Source organism: Syngnathus scovelli, chromosome 11, assembly GCF_024217435.2.
Source record: "Syngnathus scovelli strain Florida chromosome 11, RoL_Ssco_1.2, whole genome shotgun sequence".
Classification (NCBI taxonomy): domain Eukaryota; kingdom Metazoa; phylum Chordata; class Actinopteri; order Syngnathiformes; family Syngnathidae; genus Syngnathus; species Syngnathus scovelli.
The window spans coordinates 2,787,069-2,802,759 of record NC_090857.1 but is presented as its reverse complement, the minus strand read 5'-3'; the positions used below and the strand labels follow the sequence as shown (position 1 = coordinate 2,802,759).

The 15,691-nt window shown below is 42.9% G+C and overlaps 2 protein-coding genes across 3 annotated transcripts; both read left to right on the top strand.

The window, feature by feature from the left end:
• The first annotated feature begins 440 nt into the window (after positions 1 to 440).
• tbc1d20 (TBC1 domain family, member 20) lies at positions 441 to 4,188 on the top strand. Of its 2 annotated transcripts, none has more exons than XM_049734081.1 (8): positions 441 to 844; positions 1,262 to 1,438; positions 1,521 to 1,601; positions 1,679 to 1,865; positions 1,988 to 2,089; positions 2,359 to 2,500; positions 2,614 to 2,788; positions 2,908 to 4,188. In XM_049734081.1, exons 1-8 carry the CDS (start codon positions 793 to 795, stop codon positions 3,060 to 3,062), a joined length of 1,071 nt encoding a protein of 356 aa, XP_049590038.1. In that variant the 5' UTR covers positions 441 to 792; the 3' UTR covers positions 3,063 to 4,188. The 2 variants fall into 2 exon arrangements, with proteins under 2 accessions (XP_049590038.1, XP_049590037.1); XM_049734080.1 differs by having other exon boundaries at positions 2,610 to 2,788.
• Positions 4,189 to 4,594: 406 nt separating this feature from the next.
• On the top strand, positions 4,595 to 14,927 carry necab3 (N-terminal EF-hand calcium binding protein 3). The gene is made up of 13 exons (XM_049734082.2): positions 4,595 to 4,818; positions 6,279 to 6,303; positions 9,633 to 9,741; positions 10,145 to 10,170; positions 10,634 to 10,731; positions 11,302 to 11,438; positions 12,534 to 12,610; positions 12,739 to 12,806; positions 12,888 to 12,932; positions 13,177 to 13,289; positions 13,496 to 13,573; positions 13,642 to 13,733; positions 13,844 to 14,927. The coding sequence occupies exons 1-13, from the start codon at positions 4,690 to 4,692 to the stop codon at positions 13,870 to 13,872; spliced, it is 1,026 nt and encodes a 341-aa protein (XP_049590039.1). The 5' UTR covers positions 4,595 to 4,689; the 3' UTR covers positions 13,873 to 14,927.
• Positions 14,928 to 15,691: the final 764 nt, after the last annotated feature.

Here is a 15,691-nt window from a genome sequence, read left to right as displayed (position 1 = left end):
GAGGCTTCTTACTACATTAAAGAATCTAAATTGCCTATAGGCATGAATAGCTGGCTGACTTTATGTGCTCTGTGATTGGTTGGCGATCAGTCATTGGTGCTAATTTTTCGCTCTTCTTTTTTATTTTTGAAATTAAACATTGACATTGCAGTGACTGATAAAAATCTGTATTTTTATCCCCCAAGTTTCAGCCAACTACCGGTGGTTGTGATTTGATCAACGCTGCCATCTTCTGGTTTTTGCACTTCATCGCATGACTGCGCTACACGATTTTAAAAGTTTTATATAACGGACAGCAACATTTTTGTTTGTTTGTTTAATTGTTTGTATTTACCTATGTAAAATTATGTATTCAAGTCTGAACTCATTGGAGACGAATCTATTCTCTACGTGTACAGTATTGTATAAATAAAGTTGTTGTTTTTATGCCGTCAGGCTGCGCATGCGCTCAACTCGCCTTTTGCCGTGACGTCCCAGTACACCGCCGGTTGTCCATACAAACATGTAACGTCACCGGTTTCATGACGCCACCCCGGCTCAGCTCTCCGACTCATGATGTCCACTTTGGGGGAGACGTTCACGTCGGAGGCGCCCCGGAGAAGACTAGCGTAGCGCGCCAGCGAAGGACGAACCAGGGCCGCCCCGTGCTAGCCTAATAGGCTTGCCGTGCTAACTGAGCTGATGGCATCCGTGGGAAATTAATTCTAACGCTTGGCCTCAAAAGTCACCGTGGACAGATATGTCAGTCTGAAGACGAAAGAGCTGGCAACAGTTCCATAAAGCGAAGGAAACATGAAGACATCAGGCACCGCCTCGTCACTGATAAATGAGAATCAAAATAACGGTAACAACCCTCCACCCATTCGGCGACATTTATTGTTGCTTAGCTTTATTTTTTAACTCCTAATATTGAAATTTTAAGTGAGTACCCGATTGCTAATTGCGCTTGTACGATCAAAGATGTGCATATAATATCAATATCCTTGATCGGGTGACATGTTAATTCAGTGCCATTGTATGTGACGTCATCATCATGCGCCGGCAAATAAGCACAAGTTTTTGTTTTTATACTTTCCAAAAGCAATCCAAGATGCTATAGGATGACACTCAATTGCTGCCTATGTAGGAAAGTAGTACATTAATTCAGGAAGTATGTTGAAGTTGTATAGCTCCACTGAGAGTGCAATCTTTGTCACTGGAATTTACAGAGACTTTGTCACATGTGTGCCATAGTGGGTGATTGCATACTCTGTTTTGTCAGACCGGCAGCAGAGAAAGATGGCCGACATCGCCCAGGCCCTGCAGGCGAGTCCGGCCGACGTAGCGGCCCTCAGGAGGATGGCCATCAGCGAGGGCGGCCTGCTGACGGACGAGATGCGCTGTCAGGTGTGGCCGCGACTCCTCAACGTCCCGCCCAATATCTTGGAGCAGGAGCCAGGTAATGCGCATGTCTTCCATAACACACTCGTTCTTAACAGTGGATCTTTTTGCCACATTTATCGCCCACTCTTTTTGCGTAGAAACGGTGGAGCGGGACAACAACAAGGATTACAACCAAGTGCTACTGGACGTTCAACGCTCACTACGGAGGTTCCCTCCTGGTGAGTACCCCAGAAACACAAAGTACATTGTGATGTTGCCAAAGGTTAACATGGATGATGCTCACCTACGTGTCCAGGTATGCCGGATGAGCAGCGGGAGGGGCTCCAGGAGGAGCTGATTGACATCATCCTCCGAGTCCTCAAGCGTAATCCTCAATTGCACTACTACCAAGGTTACCACGATATCGTCGTCACCTTCCTCCTGGTTGTGGGCGAGCGCTTGGCAACAGCCCTTGTAGAAAAACTCTCCACGCATCACCTCAGGTAAAATTTTGACATCAGTGTCCCTCTTTGACAAATGTGTGTGTCTGTGTAATGGTATTATGAAAGTCCCTCTGTATTTTTGTTTCTAAAATTAGAATTTTCTGCTTTGTGATTTTGGCTAGGGACTTCATGGACCCCACCATGGACAACACCAAACACATCCTCAACTACCTAATGCCCATCATCGAGAGGGTCAAGCCCGAGGTGCATGATTTCATGCAAGAGTAAGGCATACTTTCATCCACTCAAATTTTCCCCGCTAAATTGACCGAGTGTAATCGAGCGGCTCGGTGATGAAGCGTTGCTTCCACAAGGGAGAGGAAGTCCATACAACGTCTGGTGATGTTAACCAACGTTGTCTTGGCAAAATTGGCTCAGTCGTTATTTATCATTTGTGTTATCTTACAAAGCGGTGATATTAAACAATTAACCCACAGTGGGTGATTTTGTGGTGGTAAAGGACACTCGAGCGACGCATGTCTGTCCTTGCCAGGGCGGAGGTGGGCACCGTCTTTGCTCTCAGCTGGCTGATCACCTGGTTCGGCCACGTCCTGGCAGACTTCCGCCACGTGGTGCGGTTGTACGACTTCTTCCTCGCCTGCCATCCGCTGATGCCCATCTACTTTGCGGCCGTGGTGAGTCGGTTTCGCTGCCAGTACTTCAACGAACGATGCCGGATACTGTATTAGAGGAGAGATTGAAATTTCATAGTGTGATTTAGAGTGACATGCGTGTGTGCTACAGATAGTCCTGCACCGAGAAGAGGAGGTGCTGGATTGCGAATGTGACATGGCCATGGTCCATCACCTGCTGTCACAGATTCCTCAGGATCTGCCCTACGAGACCCTCATCAGCCGAGCGGGAGACCTGTTTGTCCAGTTCCCGCCATCCGAACTGGCCAGAGAGGCTGCCTTTCGCGACTGGTAAGTTACCGTCACCCACCGTTTCCCGACGTGGTGTCAGCCTTACAATCAGGTCCAGAAATTGAAGCGTAACAAGCATTAAAAAGGGCTTAAAATTGTAACCTTTTCCCCTTCCCAAGCATGGCGACCACCACGTTTAAAGACTTTGACTTGGCCTCGACGCAGCAGCGGCCTGACTCGGTGCTCCACCTCCGCCGGCGGAGGCAACTGCAACAGCAGCAACAGCAGCAGCAGGAGGTGGCAGAGCGCTCGAAGGTGGCCCGGCCCTCCGTGACCCGCCGCTTTGTCCGCTTGGCGGTGATGGGCCTGACGGTAGCCTTGGGGGCTGCGGCGCTTGCCGTTGTCAACACCGCCCTGGAGTGGGCCCCCAAGCTGGACCTCTTTCCATGAGCCTTGTCAGAAAAAAAAATGAAGGACCTTTTGAAGAACTGCTGCCATCTTGTGGCTCTTTAAGGTGTTTCACAAAGAGCACAAAAATGTTTAGTTTTGTTTTCAGAGGGTTAGTTTTTTTTCTGTGGAGCATACAGATATATTTATTAGATTAGTTTGTGAATAGTAAACCACAAATATTTGGGGGATTACTGTACAGCACAACTGACAATTTCGTACCCGTTATTGGTGGTTACAATGACCTAGTTATTCTAATTATATTGTGGCCTTTGCTGCCAATTCGACACGAAGTGTGTATATTTACATTTGTAAGGTATTTGATATCAGGACAAAGACCAAATGAAGGATTGTTAGAGTCCTCGTCTATTCAATAATTTCTTGTATTAAGCTGTACAGAAATGGCACTTGTTATTTCAAACGTATTTCCACTACTCCACCGTCCGCCGCTTCTTTACAGCTGTACTTGGCACATTCCTCCAATGAGCAGTAACTAGGTCATTTGCTTTCAGTTTGGGTTGGTTAAAAGCTGGGTCGGTTCTTCTCAAAGAAGAAAAAAACTGGGTGATGCCTACCGTTTTGAGACTGATTTTTTTTTTGGGTGCAATTTGTTGTGTCATGTCACAGCCAATCAACTCCATTCAAATGTTGTAGGTTCTAAAATTGAATAAGCACTTTTTGTCACCACTGCTGGAAGGAGTATGAGTTATTAGCATGCAAGTAAAGTCTTGCTCACCTTCACTTGTGAACACATCTTTTTTTCAACCCTGTACTTGCTGTAGCTTTTTAAAATTGATTCCACACAAAGCTTTATTTTTGACACCGCCAGCCACCTAACTAAAACTATTAATATTTGGGGGAGGAAATATTTGTCATGATGGTCTTTGCTAAAAAGCTCTGAGGTGTTTGCCATTCATTCATGATGCACTACATTTTTGTGCGTTTTTTTTAACCCATATAATTTTATGCAATGTTGTACTGTACCAGAGACTACTAATAAACCATTAAAGTACGCCAATTGAGCATTTTCTTGAGAATTCACAGTTCTCACTTGTCTGAACAGACTTCCTTTGATTTTACTGTACTTCTTTTTTGGTCCTGGAGGTGGCCATGTTAACCAAAAGTTATCTCACTGCGTTTCACTTACGGTGAATGCGTCGCTCGGGGAAATAAGATTACCTTTTCAATTTTTTCTACAAGTCCTTGCGAATATTTTTATTCTGTTCCACCTTTGTTTTACAGGGTTTACAGATTACATACTGCCATTTTACTTGTACTAATATTTTTATCACAGTTTTACATCAGTAGTTTATGGTATTCTTTTTTAAATGCATACGGTTTTTTTTTTTTAATGCAGCGCTTTTACGCACAACTCAAAGCGGCCAATCGCAGTGCGTCCAGCAGGGGCCGCTCGCCCTTAAAAGTAGCGTCTCACCTGCACACCTGACACAAAACCTCTCAACACATCGCCCGCATCCTCAGCCTCCCGAGTACGAGAAGATTCATTCTTTAACATGTTGGCGTGCACGGAGATGATCACAATGTGCCTGCAGTCAGCCAAGCGCAAACATGTTCGGGCTCAACAGCAGCAACAGCAGCAGAAGCAGCACAGCAGCGAACGAGGGCTCAGCATCCTTCATGATGTGAGTGCTGCATCCATCATAATTGTTACTTTTTCATGGTCCTCCTGGGATGGAAAGCAAGATGCCTGCTTAGATGGTGTGGTAATAGACGTGTTGCTCTTAGTGGATTTGCTTTTGTGATCATGCAAATGACAAAGAGGCTTGAGGACAGTTTAAGTGTGTGATGCCTGCCACTCATGTGGTGCGGTGTAAGTGTGTGCATGTTGGGGGGGTCTGTAAAAGGGCATCATGAAGAGTTGCAGCTGCCACCAATGCATGACTATATAATTGTCTTCATTTTACGACATTGCCCTTAGGGTTTCCAGATGATTTAATTTGTAAAAGTGCAATGAAGACTCTCGATACCGTCCACCAACAATCCAGGCTAAACTTAGCTCCTTCCTGATATGCGAACTGTTTAAACAGCCAAGATGAATCATTTCAACTTACATGACGATAATTGTTAATCTCCTACTGCACTTTGATACCATTTTACCGCATCTGAATACTGTAGGTGAATTTATGAAGAGTCAATTGAGGGTTTTTAACATCTGGTGTCCATAGCAACTGAATTTTCAAAATCCTTTCCATAGAGTAGAAAAGGTTTTACGTGTCAAAGACATGCATGGTCTCAGCCAGTCAGAATATAAAACAAGAAGTCTACGACGCCCGCAGAGTCGACATCTGCCGCCATGATACGAGGGGGCATGCGGCACTCTGGGATGCAGCGCTGACCTTTTCGTATCCTCCTGTAAAAAGCTGCATTAGCAGCCTCTGACATTGTTGCCCACGAGCCAGAACATCTGAAATGTGCTTTCTGTTCCACCGGCTAAAAAGCGGAGGGTTCATTTGATATCAGCTGTCAAGAAGCACCTTTGCAAGATGAGGAGAGGGCGGGAAAGGCCAACCTTGACATTGTTGAAACAGAAAATGAAAGCAGCATCCCGTGTTATTAATTCCCTGACAGACGTGACAGCTCCCAAAAAAGGCAAACGCCACACTTGGAGTTAAAAGAAGCTACCGTTGCCTCCCAAGGCTCATTTGTGGTGTCCATACAAGTCTCTATTTGTAAGCAGTTTTCGACAAAGGTTAAAAGTGCTCTAAACTCAATTTATCTGTATGTTGTTTATAAACCAAAGGCTGCCATTCATCCATCCATTGGATGAGATGTTCGGGGACCGTGACATTCGCGAGTAGGAGTCAGTGAAAGCAACAATATTTTTCTGAATATGAGTCATTGCTATGTGCGGAGGTCCAAGAAAATTTCCTGGAAAAGACCCAAAGCTGTTCAGACCTTGGTCATGAAGACGTTGTCCTCTTTACCTTCCCTTTCTCTTGGGGAAAAAAAAAAACTTTTAACGCCAATTTTTTAATGTGATTCAACCAATGTTTTGTTTAAAAAAAATATATATATTTTTGTAATATCAATCGACTGCTATAGTGATGTTTGCCTTTAATTCTGTCTTCTGTCTCGCCTTTAGATTTTCCGTCGAGCGGACAAAAATGGTGAGTGTACATTTGGTGTTGTAACAATCTGCTCTGACCGTTTTGTGTTCATCCTCCATAATTTTTGCTTTATTTTTTATGTCACTCCTCCAGGCTAGTTTCTTTACGTCTGCTGTCCATCATAAGAATTTGTTTTCTTGGTCTTTCCTACAGTATCAAAAACTAAATGGTCCCCAGGCCACAGTTTGGACACCACTGATGTGAAAACTGCAAGAAAACACTTTTTAAATGACATGAGCAGACCCAGAAGCTTCCACCAACCCACTTTTGTGTCAGCCTCATCCATAACATACTTTTGAAAATAATCCTGCGTGTGATGTAATAACTGGAAACGACCTGCTTTCCTCTTCCCTATGCGCCGCCGCACACGCCCTGCTCTATTTATTTTCTGTCTGGCTGAAATAAGGTGCCAAAACAAATCAAGAAGCAGCAGGCATCAGCGGGGACGTAGTTACATTTACAGGCTATGTGATCTGTATGCTTCCAAATTTGCAATTACTGCCACGACTGTAAAGGATTGTTACAAGGGGGGGAGCATCGAGTCCATTGTGTACTCGTGAAGATGATTTTATTATAATATGGTCGGCTGGAGAGAGTGTCACCACACCCTCGTGTTGTGGTCGATGCAAAGACGTAGCAGAAGCAAAACAACAATCTTTTTGTTCATCCATCTCTGCCTGCATTGACGTGCAGAGAAAGGCTGAGCAATTAAATGTGCTTCAGTTGCTTCAGTGCAATTCGCCAGTCGCCATTTATGCAGCATAATAGCTTTGTATTGGGTGAAAACTGCACACTGAAACAAATCGGGACTAAAATGAGACCAGATTTTTATCATATACAAAGGAGATTTGAAAAGGATATAAATGCAAAGCGGTGCATGGAATCACAAGCATGGTTGATGGCATAAAACAAAATAAAATCGAAACAACAAAAAACACAGACACAAACTTCATTTGCAATTCACCCTTTCTTCCCATTTGGCAAATTTCTTAGTCGCATTTTGTTCAAAGTAGATTTCCAAAATGTCAGTTTCCAAGCAAAACAGCCAACTTCCTGTTCGGTCTTTGTGTGAGGTCAGGGGGTTGCTGAGTTAAGTACAAATGGTTGAAAAAATCTATTTTCTGACACGTGGAGCATGTTTATTTGTCAGAAAAATAATTAAAAGAGAAGAATCTCCTCTGGTATCTTGCCTGTTGCGTTGGAATTTTACAATAAAGAAATAATGAGAATGTATAAGCTACATCTGCAAAGGGAATAACCTTTTACAAAGTGTGTCCTTCCTATTTCCAAAGCTCAATCACGCTCTTGTTTATATCGATCCCTTTGAAACTTTCCTTTTAGCGTAAGGGAGAAGAACAAGAAGAGTTATTTGCGCTGTCTTCATCTGGTCAGCACGGGCGCTTTTCTCATGCATGATTCATTTTCAAACTCGATTGCAGCCAAATGCAATGAGGAGCTTTACTTTTTTATTATTGGTGTTCAGTTTCTTTTTTTTTTCCTGATTACCACTGGGATGTTTGGTGCCAAATTGTCCCTCAGCATAATGAGTGAGCTCAGACCATTTATCTTGGTGAAATAAAAGCCATAGTGAGCACCGCAGAGCTGGGAGATGAAACGGATAAGCGGCACCGTCCCCCAAGCCGGAAAGCCGAGAAAGCCGCTGAAAATCAAACAAACAAAGGAAAGACGGAGCATTGAAGTGTGCCTCAGTTGCAATCAAACAAGCTAATCCTCCACCTGGCCATGCATCTGAATGTCGCCTCCGCTAGCCATCTGGCCGTGTCCATCACACGATGTGGTGGGATCAAGAGCGCCCGTCCTTTGCTGCAAATTGTTGTTTTATTAATTACAACGTTGCATCTAATGTCAGAAAAATGTGCAATACAAAAGGAACTGCCAGAAAATGGTATTTTTTTTCCACTTTCTTATATTTTGGCATGCAGTGTAGAGGTTCAAAGAGCTGAGCGGTTCCTGCTAGCCACTGAGTCACTCTAGCCCTGCTGGCGATGACATTGTGACCTCTGACGTGTGTTTGCAATTATTCATTCACACCAGTGTGATGTTTTGCAAGCCGTAATCAATCATGGCGCGTTCTGATGCAAATTAGAAGTGCAAGTATCCCAAAGTCGTGTCGCAATCATGAACTGGTGAAGACCTCATCAAAACAATTAACACTTGCTTCTAAAGTACTGCAATAAGAGTCGTCTCAATCCTCCGCAGTCCCGATTGCAGTCTGTGCTTGTCTTGTTTAGTGGCCGATCCAAACCAGACAGTGATGGAAATGCAGAGGATAGACTGGATGATGGCAGTATAGAAGGTATTCATGAAGGTGTGACCTTTTGGTGTGTTATGAGAGTAGAATGTAAAGAATAAATCAGTTTTGTCACATTTTTTGCTTCACTTCAACGGACCTTGTGCTACTCCCTCTACTGTGCACGCCTTGGCCACCAGTTGGCATAATACCGACAAATGAATATACGTACTTGACACGTAGACAGCTGCAGTTGCAGTGTCTCTCGTATCTGGTGGGACAGACAGGGTTTGTTTAGCAATGCTAATGCTAATGTTCTAGTGTGCGCTAACTTTCTTCATCTGCTTGGTGGAGGGCGAGGAAGCGCTATAGTTACGTAAGGCGGAGCTGATTTAAAGGAACTATGGGGGCAAAGCGGCACGTCGAGGCATGGCTTCAGGGCTGAGGTAATTACAAGCGTCTTCAGATGAACAGATGGCGCCCTTGAGCCTTCTGTCTGCCCAGTGGAACTTCATGACAGGATCGTTATCGGATCTCTCATCGGGTTGGGAGATGCACCTGACTGCTTTTCATTGCTTTTTGCCCGACACTCTCCATCTGTATCTCACTATACCACTTATAAAATATATATTTTGAAATCACATCTCTTTATTAGAAATAATTGACTGACCCTCAAATTGCTTGAAAATGTCAGCGTCTGGTGTCTCATCTGCGGACGGACACTGGTGGTTGGTGATGCTTCTTTGCAGATGACAATATGACTTTTTATTTTTTTACTTCTGAAACATTGGCTCAATTTCTGTCACACCATCAGACCATCACTGGATAATTGGGAGCGTTCCTGTTCAGCAACAACATCGGCTTGTCAATTATTGGCAAAATATTGGACTCGCAGGACAGAAAAACAATGAGACAGCATTTTGTCATCTTGCGATTATTCTCATCCTATCACCTATTCCTCAACCAGCAACCAGCTGCCAGCAGGCATGAATTCAAAGTACAGAATTCAGGAAACACGATGATACGCCATGATGTTCTTTTCTAAAATCTTGACAGCAGCTGTCTGTTGTCTCCTCAGATGACGGCAAGCTGTCATTTGAGGAGTTCAGCGCTTACTTTGCTGATGGTGTTCTGACAACGGCGCAGCTGCAGGAGCTTTTTCACTCCATCGACGGGCGGCAGAATAAGTGAGTCTGATTTGACCATTGATGCACTCGTACGAAGACCAGCATCCAACCTGTCAAGTAGTCTTCTAACAAGGACCTAATATTACAAGGATACAGCCTTAAAAGACACTCTAACAATGATAACTTTAGACAAGGTCACATATATACGCATTGTAAGAGACAATATGTATCTCGATCACAATGTGCAATACGATTCAAGGAATGAACGATTCTGTTTGATTCAGTGGGATTCGATAGGGTGTTGTACGGCTATAGCTTTTGTATTTGATAGCATGCAAACGTTTTTAAGGCCCAAACCTTTCAAATTAATTAGAAATATAAACACACACACGTAGCTTGATGCTTTGTACTTGTTCATTTATTTTTTGTAACTGATTTCCTTTTCCTACTCTGTCCTGTGTAGCAATCTGGACACTGACAAGCTATCAGGTTGGTGCTCTTTGTTTTGGCCAATTTATTAGCAATATACGGGTTTTTTTTGGACTGTTTTGTTCATATTAATCTGCTTTCCAACTGCTCCATTAAAGAGTGGTGTTCATGTCATGTGCATTGGAACTGCAGTGCACGTTTTTTTTTCCCCACCAGCTATAATTCATCCGTTTTATGTCTGTCGAGTACAATTTTCCTTGGGTATGCGAGGAAGAGGAATTTAGTTTTTCAAATGACTCTAATGACAAACCAATCCCTGTTGATGGCAGGTTTAGAAACTGTCTTGGATTTTTAAATCAGAATATATTTTATGCAGAGGATTAGGATTAAGGGCTGAACCTCATCTTGTCATGTTGATTGCGAAATCCATACTTTAGTTGCCGAGTAGGCCATAAGATATTCTAAGTATGACTACTGATGAGTTCCAATGCAAAAACACGTGACACTTGTTTCCTGTGCTCAGATTATTTTTCTCAGCACCTTGGCGAGTACCTGAACGTCCTCTCAGCTCTGGAGAAGCTCAATGTGGCTATTTTAAAGGCCATGTATAAAACTAAAGAGGTAAGATTTCATTGTGGCGGTCGCGATGTTCAAGTTTTTGATATTGTAAAAATGGGCAATCACACACTTCTCAGGAAACTTTATCCAGCTCCTCGCCAAATTCATGGCCCCACACAACGACCTGAGGATAGCTTGAGCCGTGAACCGTGAGTCAAGTGTGCTCATTAGAGGAGACAACTGGAGGGAGAATATGTGCTGCATAATTACCTAAGCTGTCTTAATGAGCTCACCTTCCTTCAGTTTTAAAGGTGGCCCGAGTTGCGAGAAAATTGCAAACCGCTTGGTGCGTGTCTCGCGTGTGCTTTGACAAGGGGCCCCCGCACTGTTGCGCTACCTGTCAGCATTTACGTTGAGGGACAGGAGCGGCAATTATCATGTCTATTAAAAGCCCGACTACATCGGAGGAGTTTATGAGTCATGGGTGTGCCAAGACAATGAAGTGTAGCGTTGCAGAGGTGCTTATATAGTTTGTAAAGTAGTTTTAACTGCTGTACTTAAGTAGAAGTAAAACAGTAGAGACTTAAATGCACTTTTAGTCATTCCACAAGCTTTTTGTACGTCTATTTTCAGGAGTACCAGGACTCCAGCGTCCTGGGCCAGTTTGTGACTCGTTTACTTTTGCGAGAGACGTCCGCTCAGCTGCTGTCCCTACAGAGGTCGCTGCAATGCGCCATGGAGGCTGTGGATGAGGAGAGCACCTGCAATCTGTCAGTACCAGCGCTAACACTTTTAGCCATTGCTATTGTTGTTATTTTTTTATTCTATCTGTTCAAAACTACCATACTATAGGTCCTATAGGTTCAATCTACCCCTCATAAACATTAGGGCTGGGCTGGGCGAGTACCCATACCAGGTATTGGGCTGATACCAGCCACCAATACTAAAGGCAAAAAAAAAAAAATCCATCATCCGTGGTAGGAGTTTCCGCTAACCCGTGGAAGATTGACACATGGCAAATCGTCTCTACTAAAAATATATATTGACAAAGTTTATAATGTCATTACAGAGCTGCTTTTTTGTTCTTGGGTGCCTTTCCTACATTTTTCCGGCTCCCATATCATTCTGAATGTATCGTCCAATCGGTGTCTATATCTTTAATATCTCTAGAACGTAGGCAAAATAATGAACACGGAGGTCAAAGAGTATCTAGTCGAGAAGGTTCCTGTTTAATTGTGTCAAACTGAAGAGAAAAGAAACCTATCCCCGCTATTCCACAGAAGTCATTGAAGATGACGTCGGGAGCAAGCGGCGAGGAGCCTCGGCTAATGATCGCCACCTACGACTGCTTTTCTTTCAATTTATGTGGCCCCGGAATGGTGGAATGTGGAGAATTCCGGTTCAAACAGATATCTCACTAATAGGCCCGACAGTATATAGGTCACATTAGTGTGTGTGTGCATATAGTGTACGTGTGTGAGTGACTTGTATAACTCATTTCTGCTGCGTTTTAACATTCGAAGGTCTCTTAAAAAAATCTCTGCGCACTATTTCTAATGATTCGTCAAGGCCATTGTGGTATTGCGGATGTCATTGACGATTATTTGACGCACTGTGACCAAGTTCAAATACAGATTGTGACTTTCCGCACACTCAAATTTTCAAAACATTTCTGGAAGGTATTTGGTGCATTTTTATGGGAAGTCAAGTTGGGAAAATTTGAATATTGCAAATTAAGAATTTTCCTTAGAAATAAGGGTAGAAGTCACTTTTTGAAAGATACCAACTTTTTCCGGTTTCTACATTTCAACTTATCATTGGTCACCGCCTTCTCATCACATTAATAATTTCTTCCATCGTCACAGAGGAGATGTAGAGACGAGTAGGCGGAGCTCTGGTCTGCTGGTCTCCAACAACGTCCCCCCAGTCTCCCAAAACACGGGTAAGCGGAATTTGAATTATGCAAGCGTTTCACAATCAGTCTTCCATTCATGCACATTCAAAATGAACACAACAACAGCATTACTGGTCATGAACGTCCAACGATTTGCAGTCACTGTCTTTGTGTAGACGAGGACGCCGAATGGAACGCTCAGCTTGGCAGGCTTCAGCAGCTGCTCGATAAACTGGAGTGTCAGGTGTGGAACATTCAGATCGTGTCCCGGTTGCAAGACCGTTCATCTTGTACTTTTGTCATTTATTGTTGTCTCTTTTATCAGAGTCCAAAGTTGGAGCCCCTGAAAGACACGATCATGTCCACAGAGGTAAGTCGACTGTCAGCAGGGCTGCAGTCTGCTAGAGAAGCAAAATTAGAAAAGAAAATAAGAAAAGATGAGTGAGTTCGTTGTCATCATCGGTAACCATGGTGACAGAAAGTAATTACAAGCGGAATACACAAGTGGATGTCTGTCGCTTATGAACGCAGGAGGCACTCTGACTCACCGGTTGCCACTTTGAAGGCCGCAACGGCCCTGAAATATTTGACATGTTTGCTCTCAACACACGCAGAACATTCTGCTGGTCCAGAGGAAAATGATAGTGAACGACAACCATGTGGACAACTTCCATAAAGTTCTCAGGAGCTATGTCGACGCAGCGTCGGCCCACTCAGACAACCTGCAGTCAGTATCCTGATTTATTTTTATTTTCTTATTTCAAATGTTTGAATAAAATGCACAAAGACGATTCATTTCAGTAGTCTTATCGAGTTTTGTTACCATTTTGAATCCATTTTCCTTACAACTGAATGTGTGTGTTACTTAAATGAGCAACTTATTTGATGGAAATTTAATCTTGTGCATCTCTTGATGTTCTCTCTTGATGCCAGCGTGTCCATTCCGAAGGTACCGGGAAAGTCTTCCTATGTGATTTATGAGTTCTGGCGAGACCGCCTCTCCTGGATGAGGTTGGCACAAAGTGTTTCTTATTTAATTTCCCTGAGAGGTCTTTTATTATTTATTTTTTATTTTTCAGCTACCTACAGTCCAACAGCAGTAAAGACTTCCAGCGCTGCGTCATCACCATGCTGGATGACGCTGAGGTCGTTTCAACTATGTTGCTCCCTGGTCTGTATGAGCGTGCATATTGCTAATGAGTCATAACTTACAAATAGTAACAATAAAGCAATTTATTGTAAGAATGTTTGAGTTTTTTTTTTCTTTTTTTGTCCCTGCAGCTTCCTGGTGGATTATGACTAACAACTGAGTGTCACATCCCCTGCCTACAACGCTGTCATAGAGACGCCGGCGCATCAAAACCTACTCATCCGCATGGCCACACAGACGCGCACACACACACACGCACAAACACGAAGGTAGTGAATTCAAAATGTATCTGTGTTTGAAGGCCGTGTCGCCATCCCGCCTCCTCGGTGAGCTTCTTGTCATCTCACCAGCTCGTTATTTCACGTTGCGATGCCACACAATGTACATACTGTATAATTATGGACTGGAAGGTTGTTGAAGAACTTTGACCTCCAAAATTGCATGACAATGCCATTAATAATGACTGTGCTTTCATGGAATATGCAGTATTATCTTTATGTACATCATACTGGCGAAAGCAGGAGTTCAGATTAAAAAAAAAAAAACTTGCGGAGGACTCGACTTGACTTTGACTTCACTTAAAGTGAAGAAGACTTCTTGAACGACAAGAAAAGGCTTTTTAATTTTCTCTAATGTTGTAAACAATGGAAAAGTAGCTGTGCACCACCACCTAGAGGACAAACTGTGATCATGCACACTCACGACGACTTAAGACGTTCAGAAATAATTGATAATAATAATATGAATAATAATAATATAGTTCTTTAAACATGTTTATTTCTGCAATCAAAGATTTGGGATGGACAGATAGATAGATAGATAGATAGATAGATAGATAGATAGATAGATAGATAGATAGATAGATAGATAGATAGATAGATAGATAGATAGATAGATAGATAGATAGATAGATAGATAGATAGATAGATAGATAGATAGATAGATAGATAGATAGATAGATTTGCATGCGCGTGTATTACTATAGATAGAACCACCACAGGATGGCGGTTTAGCTGCGTTAACTGCATTTCACCAGTAGATGTCAGTGTTACCAAACAACTTAGTCTGTCTAATAGTTGAACTTCATTGTAGCGCACCGTCCGGACTAAGCTGTATTTGCAAGTTACATTTTTGATTGCTTCTTTGCACATGTCCATTTCTGAATTTGGTTTGATTTCCCAACATTCTATTGTGAAGTAAAGAATATGTACTGATGAGTTTGTCATTTTCTTTTTTTTAAGTAGCACGGTACCTGTACAAATACACCGAATCAAACATTGAGTATGAAAACTAATTGCAGCAAATGTACAATTGCATGCAAGCAGTTCTCCCACAATTTGTAAGTACAAATAATCATTCATATCAATCGGATATTTGTTTTGTTTCATCTGACAAGCTCAGGTCAAAACAATTATCGCTTTTCCTAGGAAGCCAAATCAATAAGAAGGTTGAGAAATCAGAATGCATAAACTTAACACACATATAAAAACATGATTTGAAAAGCCAAACAAGTCATGTCTGTCTGCTTAATACTAAAAAACAAACAAAGTAAACACTGAAGTGACCACATCTGATGTAGTCGCTTCCCGGGGCTGATAAACTGAGTGTTAGGACGCGTGCCTTGCAATTAAAAATACAAAATAAAAACAGTTCTGTTGGTTAAGATCTGAATAATACTTGCAGGTTTGCTTTCCTGAGCATTCAACACGGTAAATAACTCATACCATAAGGCTAAGAAAACACTGCTATTTTCTCGGAATTGCACACACCTGTCAATTCCACCGGTGTCCAAATTCACCACGAGATTTATAGGTTCCCAGTGCAATGCGCACAAGAGTCCCTCTAGTGGAGTGGGGGATAATTTACAACAATCCAAAAATAACATCCATCCATTTTCTGTCCTTCTTGTCCCCACGGGGCTCGCGGGCGTGCTGGAGCCTATCCCAGCAGCCATCAGGCAGTAGGCGGGGGACACCCTG